Consider the following 12,412-nt stretch of genomic DNA (forward strand, 5'->3'; position numbering starts at 1 on the left):
GGTGGCTATAACATCGGCCAGGAGGGTTTCTGAACTCAAGACCCTCACTTCTGAGTCTCCATACACAATTTTTTTTTTTTATAAGGACAAGGTTCAGCTATGCCCTCACCCAACCTTCTTTCCAAGGGTGGTATCTCAATTCCACTCACACCGGGATATATTTCTCCTGGGTTTTTACCCAAAGCCACATGCCAACAGCTGGGAGCAGAGGCTCCCACTCTCTGGACATTACATAGGCTTTGGCTTTTTATATCAAAAGGATGAAGCCATTTAGTAAAACAACTCAGCTATTTGGAGCAATAGCAGATAAGATGAAAGGCCACCTGGTATCATCCCAAAGAATCTTATCATGGATCACATCCTGTATCTAGGCTTGTTATGACTTGGTTAAAGGTACCTGCCCCAGCGCTGACAGCTCACTCCACAAGGGCTCAGGCATCCTTGGCAACATTCCTGGCTCAGGTCTCAGTCCAGGACATTTGTAGAACCATGACATTGTCATCTATGCACATCTTTGCTGCCCGCTATGGTGTTACACAGCAAGCCAGAGACAGCGTGGCATTTGGCAAAGCGGTGCTGCAATCCACAGGTCAATGAACTCTGACCCCTCCTCTTACGGATCTGCTTGGGAGTCACATACTTGGAATCGACATGAGCAAGCACTCGAAGAAGAAATCAGTTACTAACTTTCTGTAAATGTTCTTCGAGATGTGTTGCTCATTCCATTCCAAGACCCACCTGCCTCCCTCTCTGTTGGAGTCAGCCAGCAAGAAGGAACTGAGGAGGCAGGAGGGCCCTATATACGGCACTAGGAGTGCACGACTCCAGGGAGCACCAGAGCCGACCCGATGGATACCACCAGGGTAAAAACCTTCCGACGACTGTGCACACGGCATGCACACACCTACTTGGAATGGACACGAGCAACACATCTCGAAGAACATCAGTAACGGAAGGTTAGTAACCATTTTTTCTTGGGTGTGAGCTCCCTGGTGTTAATCAGGGCAAGCCATGTAAAGGGGAGAGCAGATGGGCAACACAGAATTGTCTCTGACCCAAGTACAGTAGTAGTTCAGTTGAAATCCTGGGAGCTAGGTCACTCCTTTCCATAAAATTTGTTTCTTGGTTGCCATTGTATTGGCAAGAAGAGTCTCAGAAATTTTGTTCTTGGAAAGGACAAACCTTACTACATTTTCCTTAAGGACAAACTGGGGAAGGGGTGGGGGGTTGTGCGCCTTTAGGTATCTTTCTGATCGCTTCTTCAGGGTCCATGTATGTAGTTAACACAACTGAATAAGATATTTCTGTTAGAGTAAATATAATCTATTAAAAAGGATTTAGGCCTAGATTCTTTGCTGTGCCAAAGCTCTATTTGACACAATCTGGGATGAGCATCAGAGTTGATTATGGCCTAAGAGCTCTCCAATCTATGCCAGCTGTCAACCGGGTTGTAACATGCTCCTCTCTGCCCTGATGTACTCCATGTCCCCTGGCTATGTGGGGGAGTGGCATAAAAGTTTGTTACACTGGTTGGCTGCCCCTGGGGACTGCTCCCTGCCTCAAGAATTCTCACCAGGAAAAAGAAAGGCCATGTTCCATCTTCTCTGTGCTTCTAGAGATGAACAAAAGAGACCGAGTGAGGCAGGCATCTAGCCCTAGTGTATCTATGGAGTTTTGGAAGTATGTAGGGGAGTGATAGCAGAAAAAACATGAACAAGTTTGAACTGTCTCCAGTATTTGTAAGACGAGAAGTGCAGCCCAGTTATCTCAGACTGGGGAGGTCAGTCCTTGAACATCAGTTAATATATTCCATTTATTTATCTGAAATACACTATGGTAGTGCTTATGGTGCTTTGAAGAAATATTCTTTCATTCTTACATACAAAACAAATTCCAAAATTCATATTTAATGGTTAGCAATAACCTAATTACAATTATACTTTTATGCTCTCTTAGGCAAGTACATATTTAAAAGTAGTGTGTACAATTTGTTCTAATGGCTCTCATAAATAATAAGCTGCTCTGACCATCATCAGAAGCTTCTTGGGTTTGAGGTTAGAACATAAAATGGGTTTGAAATAGGATTAATTATAATACATTGTAGGTTACAATTTAGATTAAATGTTTTGAAAATTGATGAACATTTCAGATGTTGTAGTGTTATCCAAATAACAAATATCACAGAATCTTTTTCAGGGGATAAGGCAACAAGCCATGCTTATTGTGAATACAAAAATTTGGTAAATAGTATCAATAATGCAAATACCAGGGAAACAGTATCAACACTGTAACAATATCAATATTGTGCTTTACAAATACAGAGATTCTTGCAAATAAAGTATACTCCATTGACATGTTTCAGTTGGTACTTTCATTCACACTCATACACACAGACAGGCATACACAGACAGGGAGACAGACAAACATACATAGGGGTCTCACAGATGTTATAGTTACCAGCCTCTTGGTGCTCGTGGTAGTCACTGGCCAGGTGACAGTTGCACGAGGGTGAGGAGCAAGGTTCTGCTGATGTGCATCAATACTCTTGGATGGTTGGTGATGTAGACCCAAACCTCTAGCCTTCATCTTTCTGTCCCATTTTATAGCAAAAAGATCCATGTGAGTCTATGGGTTTTTGCTCTGTCATGCTGCATCTGGTGTGATCCTTAATCACCCACATTGTTGCAAGTCTGATCAGATTTTGTCCTTTGAAGTGGGCTGACTCCAAAGTTATCAGGGTGGACTCCTCTTCGGCCAGTTGAGTGGTAAAAGTTATTATCTTCGCTCCTTTCTTCCTCTCTCAAATGTTTGAGATGAGGCTGGTGTTTTCTTCATCATGTTTCGACATTCCTTACTTAGACCAATTGTTCAATAACTTTCCCTGTCTACACCCACCTCAATTGCTCAGCCATTCACACTCCAATTACTCAGTGCAGACTCCTAGCTGAAGAACTTACATGTCTTTTAAAGCAAACATTATTTCATTTTTGACTTAAGCACATATAAAATAGGATTTTTACAAATATTCTGAAAGTGGGTAAAATCAACAGATAACATTGTCAGTGGAGTGGTTTTACAAATAATCTTAAAACAGATAGAATTATTCAAAGTAAAGACAGACTTGAACTATTACTAAATAATATGATTTGGAACCATGTCAAACTGGAATGTAGGACTTGCAGAGAATAAAGACAAAAATCTGGGATCTCTTGTTCCAATGATATGCAGTAAATGAATATTTTAAAAAGACTGAAGTGAATATTTCAAAAGGTAGAACAATAAGAGTCAGTTGAGGTTTTAGCTTTTGATTAAAGTTACAGCGTATCAGGCTGAAGTGTCTCTTGGTAGGAAGGAGGGGTGTTTGTGGCTCTGTTCTTTCATGTATTTTATAAAAGGAGGATTGGGCCAACAGTAGTCTTCCCTGTTCATTTCAGCGCTCTGAGGATTCTCACTTTCCCTTTTTTGCATATATGCACCTTCCCCAGCTCTTGAACACAGAAGCTCCAATCGACAGTTTACTTGCTGGGGACTGGATTGAATTTTTTTCAGTCCATCAGAGCCCACCCCTTACTTAGCTCACTAAGGACTGTTATGAGTTCCTCCTCTAGGGGATTGAGCTTGCAGTCATCTTATGTTAGTACCCTGGCTATTGCCAGCTCAGAGAAAGAGACTTGGACTGAAAATGTAACCCGGTTCTTCATGACGGTATAACTAAACTACCACTATGCCATCAGGCTGGTCCCTGCTGTGATACTTTTATATGTTGCTTGTGTTTTGCAGCCCCTTGTGCTGAACACTATAATATTTCTGTATTTTTTTATTATAACTAGAGCATTTACTAATTGTTTTCATTTCAGAGTTCCATCTTTTACTGAGATTTCTGCAAAACTACATATTGCACAACCTGAAAATGACAGCACTGTTGCAGCATTAAATATTTATTCATCTTCAGATTGTCAGTATGAAGTAAGTAACAGGAGTTAATTTCTTTACCATTTATAATTTACATTACTGTGTAGCTAGAGGATTCGTTTCTAGCTAGTTTTGAGGAATTAACAATTCAATTTTTTTTGCTTGCTCATCAAATCAAAAGGTGTTTAATATTCTCTATCATTTTTTATTTATGTAGTGCAGATAAAAGTAGTTTGGAAGTGGTTTAAGGTCTATTGAAAGCTTGGCTGATATCTTCAAACAAATAAACCCTTTTAAAATATCATTTGAGCCTTCCTTATCTGAGGGTGAGATGAGATACATTTCAACTATCGAGCTGATGCTGATATAGAAGACTTTTTTTTCTTTTTCAGGAAGCCAAAATGTGAAATAGTGTTAATTTTCTAATGTTTGTGCTTAGCATTATTGAAAAGATCACTTAACAGTCACTTAACAGTAATATTCAACAAAATGTTAAAGTTCTTTTTAATGTGTGTGTTCAACTAGGTAACCCTCAAGACCTCATTCTCACAAGTTCTTGGGCAAGTAAGGAAACCTTTTTAATATTTAATTTTGTTTTGCGTATCACTAGTATATGTCTATGGTTGATCCACTTGGTAAATGACAAACATAAATGAAAACACACATGACATTCTTGAGTACTGTCTTGATTTAATTATAATGTAAGTCAGTGCTGTATCTGAGAAATTGTGGACTATAAAAGCAATATTTTAAAAGAGTGATGTATGGAACCAAAAGTTCTGCCAAAAATAGTGTTTGGATTTTTTTTCTTTTAAATGTGTATAATACACTGTTTTAAAATTAGCTGTTTTTTACTATGCCCCTCTTGGATTCTCTCATGATAGAATGTGCATGTGGCTATAAGATACCATCCAATGTTAGATTAAAGTACTTCTACTCAGCAATACAACATACCAGGATAGATTTTGCCCTAAATTTTTAAAGAATTATAAAAGATATTCTAGCTTTTCTCAACTTTGTATAGATTTTTTATATGCATGGGTTAGAATATATTTTGCTCTAATTTTGTCATGGCAAGTTGTACTAAAAAAAAAAAAAAAACCACTTAAAATTTTTAATACTAGTCAATGGTTAATAATAGAATTAGTAATTTGATTAGCTATGACTACAGGGTATTCAACAAAGTAAACGGAACCAGTTAGGACCCAGTCTATAAACTCTTTGTATGTCAATAAGAACTAGTGTGTGGTTTGTAACACTTAAGATGCTTTTTAATATTAACAATGTGTTTTTAGCACTAGCTTAGGTCACTTTCCTTCCTCCATCCCACTTATCACCTAGCTTTATAAAATTAATAGGCAAAGATCTCTATTTTATTTGTACAGCACAACAAAATGATGAACATTAAGGGCTTGTTCTTCAAGTGATTGCTCATGTCCATTCCACTATTGGTGAGTGCACGCCACAGTGCATGGTTCCCGGAACTTTTTCCCCTTAACAGATCCCGTAGGGCCAGCTCTGGTGCCGCCTGGAGTCCCGCGCACGTGCCGCATTATATGAGGCACTGCCGGCCCTACGCCCCCTCAGTTCCTTCCTTCTGCCCATGAGGGCTGCTGGAACTAGCCTTGTTCTTTGCAAATTCTATTCCCCTTCCTTGAACTGTTTGTTATTCGAAGTAGTTTACTTAGCTTTAAGTAGTTAAGTGTAGTTAAATGTTGTTAAGTGTAGTTAGATAAGTAAGTCCCTGCAGGGACTTACAGCAGCCGGGCTATGCCCCGTTTGCCAGGATTTAAGCTGTGCGCCTCCTGCGGGAAGGCCTTCCTGCTCAGCAACCCCCATGATCAGTGCCTTAAGTGCTTGGCGGAAGAGCACAAAAAAGATAAGTGCAAAATCTGCAGGACTTTTAAACCGTGGACTCAGAAGGACAGAGAGATCCGGTTAAAAGCCCTGCTCATGGAGGCAGTGCTCTGCCTGGCGTCCAAGCTGTCCTGCTCCACCTCAGCACTGAGCAGTGCAGAATGCACCGCCGGTACTGGGCTCAACTTGGCACCAAGCAACATCCCTGATGCTGAAGAAGAGATGGAGCGCGGACACTCCCCGCTCCGTCGGTACGGGCAGGGTCGAGTGTGGAGATGCACTGAACCCGTCCCATCGAGTCTTCTCCGGTGCCTGCATCTCCACGCAGGGAGCCTCCTCTGACTCCTGGGAGTGGGAGAGTGCTCCTGCTGATGCCGTTGACACCGGAGGCTTTTCAGGTGGCAAGAGCCTTGTTGGCCTTGCCTATGCCACCTCCTTCCCCCCCTCCGCCGAGGGAGAAGGGGCTGGTGTCCTGGGGCAAACCTGCGTTGGGTCCCCCCCGAAGGGTGGTGGAGGTCCCTGGTGCGGGGAGGAAAATCTCTCATCGGACGGCCACCAGGGGTAGAGCGAGGACGCTCCCCCAGCAGTCGCTGCAGGTCGGCATCGTCGAGCCAGCCTGCTTTGACTCAGGATGAGGAGTCTCCCTATCGGTTCCGACATCAGTTCCCGGCACCGGCGGCAGCGCAGGCCAAGAGGCGGCACCGGTCGAGGTCTGCCAGGCGGCGCTTGGACAGCTCCCTTTCCAGATCTCCGGCACCGAGGAATTCGCCCGTACTGAGGCGATGCAGAACCTGGTCGCCATCAGAGGACCCGGCACTGCACAGCTCCAATGAAGAACCTGGTCACCGGAGTCCAGCTCGGCACCGCGGAGTTTGGAACAGTGCCAGTCTCGGTCACCTAAGGGCAAGCAGCACCGCAAGTCATCGGTACCGAGACGATGCTCCAGTACCTCAAGCTCTTCGGAGAGCACCTCAACTCACGGCCACAGAGGTGTCCTCGTCGTCTTCCAGGTCGGAGGTGCCGAGAGGATGATCCCTGGCACGGAATGGCACCTGGGACTGAGGAAGTGCACAGCACCGCCAGTCCAGTGGCTCGGGGTCCCACAGGGGGGACAGTAGTCGGGACAGCCGACACCCTCACAAGGCGTCACAGCCGGTGGTGCAGTCAGCCCCAGGTTGGCCCCAGGGACAATGGCCGCAACAATGGCCTTATTGGGCCCCATGGGGCATCCAGATGGGGTGGGGACCCCAATCCATCCTGTCATTGGGGGTTCAGTCCGTGCCTCCGGCACAGGAGAAGGCCCATAGACACCACTCCTCAGATGAGGAGTCGGACCCCATGGAAGGGACCCTCTAAGGGTGCATCCTTTAGTCAGGTGAGAGAGCACCCACAGGACGCGCCTCAACAGTCCTCTTCCTCCTCGCTAGACGAGGCAGTCTCCCAGGACCACATGGCACCACTGGAGGATTTCAGGGTGCACCAGGAGCTGCTGAAGAGGGTGGCCTCTAACTTGGTACTGGAGGTGAAGGAGTTAGAGGAGGCCGATGATACCCTCTTCAATGTGCTGGCGGCGACTGCCCCAGCGAGAGAGGCCTACCAGTCCACGATAGGGTCCTCAAAATTGTAAAGGCCCTGTGGCAAACCCCTTCCTCGGTTGCCCCTATGTCAAAGGTGGCCGAGAAAAAGTATTATGTCCCAGCTGAAGGGTTCGAGTATTTGTTCACTCACCCAGCCTCGGGAACCCTGGTAGACGCAGCCAACCAGCGGGACAGGCAAGGCGAGCCAGGTTCCACTCTCAAGAACAAAGACAACAAAAAGCTGGATTTGTCTGGGAGAAAGATTTATTCCATGGCAGCCTTGCAGTTCAGGATTGCCAACCATCAGGTCCTCCTGGGTAGATATAATTTTAACTTGTGGGACTCCCTCAGGCGGTTTGCTGAGGCCCTGCTCCAGGACCAGGCCACAGACTTTACCATCATCCTGGACGAAGGAATCACGGTGGCTAGGGAAGCGCTCCGGATGTCCAGTGATGCTTCTGACTCGGCGGGTAGGGCCATGGCCTCCGCCATTTCCATGAGAAGGTGCTCGTGGCTGCAGTCCTCGGGCCTGTCCCAAGAGGTGCAGCAATCAATTCAGGACCTCCTCTTCGATGTGAAGCTGCACGGTCTGAAGGACTCCAGGACTACGCTTCTCTCCCGGGGCCTGTACATGCCCCAGGCTTCCAGGCGGCAGTCATGGCCCCAGGCACAGCAGCAACCTAGGCCTCCATCTAGGCCCTTTTAACCCTACAGAAATAGGGGGTTTAGAAGATGAAATCAGCCCCCCAGCTCATCCTCAGCCCACCAGCAGGGGCCCACAAGGGGGTCGGGCAATCAGAGGAGGCAGTTTTGATGGTGCGCCCGAGGGTGGCACCCCTACTGCTCTCCTGGATCTGCCCCTTCCTAAACAGGTTAAGGCCCTTCTATCCCGAATGGACAAAGATCACGTCGGACCATTGGGTCCTTGGGATAGTCTCAGGGGGCTATTCCCTGCAGTTTACTTCTACCCCTCCCCCCCCACAACCCTCCCTCTCCGTCCCTCTTCAGGCACTCCTCTCACGAGCAACTCCTCTTGCAGGAGGTGGACACCCTCCTCAACATGGGAGCAGTAGAAATGGTCCCTCAATGCAGAAGGGGAAAGAGGTTCTATTTGAGGTACTTCCTCATCCCCAAGGCGAAGGGGGGTCTGAGACCCATATTAGATCTGTGTCATCTAAACAAATATATCAAACAACTCAGGTTTCACATGGTTTCCCTAACCTCCATAATCCCTTCCCTGGATCCAGGAGACTGGTATGCTGCACTTGACCTCAAGGACGCATACTTTCATGTGTCCATCCTCCCCAGCCACAGGCGCTTCCTCCGCTTCAGGGTCATTGGCTCCCACTACCAATTTGCAGCCCTACCCTTTGGCCTGTCTTCTGCTCCAAGGGTGTTCACCAAATGCATGGTGGTAGGGCTGCCCACCTGACACAAAAGGGTGTGCAAATCTTTCCTTACCTGGACGATTGGCTGATCAGGGGCAGGTCCAGGTCCTAAGTGCAGGAGAGCGTGACCCTCACTTGCTCCACGTGCAGCAAGCATGGACGGCTCATAAACAAGCAGAAGTTCACAGGAACCCCAGTGCAATGTATAGAATTCATTGGAGCCACCCTGGACGCTTCCAGGAAAGAGCCTTCCTGCCTCAGCCACATTTCAAGGCGATGGTCTCTATCATCTCTCAGCTGCACCAATGCCCACGACAACAGCCAGGCACTGCCTACAGCTGTTAGGCTACATGGCAGCCTGCACGTACGTAGTGAGACTAGCTCGTCTGAGGCTCAGACTGCTTCAGGTGTGGTTGGCCTCGGTATATGTGCCGAGCAGACACTCATTGGACCAGGTGATCACAGTTCCCCCCGCCAGTCCTAGCCTCACTAAACTGGTGTTCCTCGAGATGTGTTGCTCATGTCCATTCCACAACCCACCCCCTGTCCCCACTGCCGGAGTTGGCAGAAAGAAGGGATTGAGGGGGTGTAGGGCCGGCAGTGCCTCATATACCGCGGCATGTGCACAGGACTCCCAAAGGCACCAGAGCCGGCCCTACGGGATCTGCTAAGGGGAAAAAAGTTCCGGGAACCATGCACTATAGGTACACTCACCTATAGTGGAATGGACATGAGAGCAACACATCTCAAAGAACATCAGTTACCGGTAAGTAACCTTGTTTTTTCATTGCATTGTCAGCTTGAGCTATAACTCAAGTTTTTCTCTGACCCCTGACTCCCATATACATACCAAAATCTATAGGTCAAGTTAAGTAGTGTTTTAAACTTGAGCAAGTTAGCCGGTCAGGACATGAGGATGAGTAAAGATTGTATGGAGATAGTAAATCAGCAGGGATTCAGCAGCTTGAATTAGAACAACTCATCAGCTGCTTATCCAGTCACTCTGGGTATCTCAACACTGCTGACTGAAAACGATTTACTTTAAATTGACTTTCACCCGCCAAATTGTAGAAGTTGCAGTTGCGTGATCACACCACACTCCTTGCACCGGGCTCTTGCGTCCCCACTCGCCATGCTTGGATCGACATTCAAAGCAGTGCACCAAGGCTAATTATCCCACAGTGCAACTAGCTGCAAAAGCTTGTCATCCTCCCATGATGCAGTGTGCTCCTTCCCCCTCCCTTCTTGTCCCAAGCAAACTGCAAACACTATTTTGCGCCGTTTTTTTATGCCGCATACATGCGGTTGCTGGACAGACGTGGAACCCGCTCAGCTCTGCACTATCATTGTGAGCATAACAAATACTTCATGGCTTATCCTGCAGTATGTTCAAAGGCGAGACAGGAGCCACAGCACGGAGGTGGTGTTGTTAGTGAGGCTGCCCTGCTATAAGCCATAGAGCGGAACAATTCTCATTTGCTGCAGGCTGTCATGCATCATCTTCAGTCTGTGGAGCGCCAGTTCTGGACCCAGGAAACAAGCACAGATTGGTGGGATTGCATCGTTATGAAGATGTGGAATGATGAGCAGTGGCTGCAGAACTTTCATATATGAAAGGCCACTTCCTTTGAACTTTGCGCAGAGCTGTCCCCAGCCCTGAAGTGCGTGAATACTCGCTTGAGACCAGCTCTGACAGTGGAGAAGCAAATGGCCATCGCTCTGTGGAAGCTGGCAACCCCAGACTGCCACCAGTCAGTTGGGAATAAATTCGGAGTTGGTAAATCCACCGTTGGAACTGCTGTGATGCAAGTGTGCAGGACCATCAATAGGCTTCTGCTAAGAAGGGTAGTGACTTTGGGAAACATGCAGGACATAGTGGATGGGTTTGCCACAATGGGGTTCCCAAACTGTGGAGGGGCAATAGATGGCACACATCTCTCTATCCTAGCACCTGACCACCTTGCCACAGAGTACATAAACTGGAAGGGATACTTCTCAATGGTGTTGCTGGCCCTTGTGAATCACGTGACGTTTCACCGACATCAGTGTGGGGTGATCTGGAAAGGTGCATGATGTGCGTATCTTTAGGAACTTGGGTCTGTTCAATAAGATGCAGGTGGGCACTTTCTTCCCTGACCAAAAAATAAACATTGGGGATGTGGAAATGCCAATAGTGATCCTGGGGAATCCTGCCTACCCCTTGCTCTCTTGGCTAATGAAGCCCTACACTGGGCACCTGGACAGCAAGAAAGAGCGTTTCAATACAGGCTTAGCAAATGGTGGTGAAATGTGCATTTGGCCGTTTAAAAGCCAGATGGAGAAGCCTGCTTAGTAGGCTTAACATCAGTGAAAAGAACATCCCGCCAGTTATATCTGCGTGCTGTGTGCTACATAATTTGCGTGAAACAAAGGGGGAAAAGTTCCCCCAAGGTTGGGCTGTGGAGACTAATAGGCTGGCTGCAAATTTTGAGCAACCAGATTCCAGCGCCTCGCTCAGAGCCAACCTCAGAATGCTTCAGCTTCAGGAAGCATTGAAAAACCAGTTTTGCAGTGAACTGCTGTAATGTATGTCTGTGCTGTGCCTTTATTTCCCATCCCGCACCCTCGCTCCAGTGGCCCCCTTTTTTTGTCTCCCCTCCCAAGCTATGAATGAATAAAGACAGATGTTTTTTTATTGCTACAAAGTTTTATTTGTGATCCGTTTCAATGGGGGGAAAGGAGGATAAATTAACATTGTAAAGTGTCACTGTGTAAGCAATATGGTTGCGTGCAGTTCTTAAAGGGGCCGTCGCGTCCTTCTGCTCACCTCCACTGGTGTGGTGTCCAGCACATACTGCACCCTACTCAGTCTCCTCTTAGACCACTTCGGGGTGGGGGCTGTTAACAAAGTGGTAGACAGCAGAGCGTTTTGAGGGGCTGCAGAGAGAGTCCGTCCTGCCGCTGCTGTTCCTGGAACTCTACCAGGTGCCTCAGCATGTTGGACTGATCCCTCATAATACACAACATCTCCTGTTTTATATCATGCTTCTCCTGTGCAGATCTTCTGGGTTCCATGTCCATGTCCAGTTTTTCAGACAGGGACATCCTCCAGGCTCTGAGCTCTGTGTCAGCAGCCGCAGAGGCATTCATTAGTTTGCTGAACATGTCATCCCACATGGTTTTTTTCCCGCTTCCTAATCTGGGAAAGTTTTCAGTTGGAGTTTGGCAAGGGGAGGCAGAAGGCCGAGGTGTCTACTGTAAGATAAGCAAAGCACAAAGTTGCCATTATTAGCTGACCCAAAGTAGTAAAGGAAATGTTCCAGTGTAAAAAGTACTCCCCTTCATGTTCAGAAGGCTAAGCCAGACTCGCATTCCATTCTGTACATCTTGGAAGGGTTGGACTGGCATTACAGACATGGTAAGCAAGGGGCCCTTGCATCTGTTCTAGAGAGGCTTCATTAGCACTAAAATCCACAATCCACACTTGAGCAAGGAGAGGGATCACCAGGCTCCCCTTTAACATGCCAAAGACTGGTTTGGGAGGAGGTGGGCAGAACAGATTAGAGGATACTGCGGGTATTGTGGTAGCAGAAAACAGGGCAACTAGTGTCCTGACCCATAATATCCATTGCAACAGTACTAGGACTAGGAATAATCTTGGAGAGGAGCCCAGGGACCTAGTCCATGGCAGAAGAATAA

The 12,412-nt window shown here is 46.9% G+C and overlaps 1 protein-coding gene and 1 long non-coding RNA gene across 2 annotated transcripts in view; one reads left to right on the forward strand and one right to left on the reverse strand.

Annotated features, from left to right (window-relative positions):
- PGAP1 (post-GPI attachment to proteins inositol deacylase 1) overlaps positions 1-12,412 on the forward strand; it is a 71,079-nt gene that overhangs the window by 39,944 nt on the left and 18,723 nt on the right. The window contains exons 18-19 of the mRNA XM_067548976.1: positions 3,858-3,966; positions 4,438-4,476. Coding sequence (XP_067405077.1) covers positions 3,858-3,966; positions 4,438-4,476 — 148 coding nt within the window. The remainder of the gene's footprint in view (positions 1-3,857; positions 3,967-4,437; positions 4,477-12,412) is intronic.
- Positions 11,415-12,412, reverse strand: part of LOC137153525 (uncharacterized) — a 50,016-nt gene continuing 49,018 nt past the window's right edge. The window contains exon 3 of the long non-coding RNA XR_010919824.1: positions 11,415-11,968. This is a non-coding gene — a long non-coding RNA (uncharacterized lncRNA). The remainder of the gene's footprint in view (positions 11,969-12,412) is intronic.

Source organism: Emydura macquarii, unplaced genomic scaffold (assembly GCF_026122565.2).
Source record: "Emydura macquarii macquarii isolate MOO-44397 ecotype Brisbane River unplaced genomic scaffold, CSIRO-AGI_Emac_v2 contig_1253, whole genome shotgun sequence".
Taxonomy (NCBI): Eukaryota; Metazoa; Chordata; order Testudines; family Chelidae; genus Emydura; species Emydura macquarii.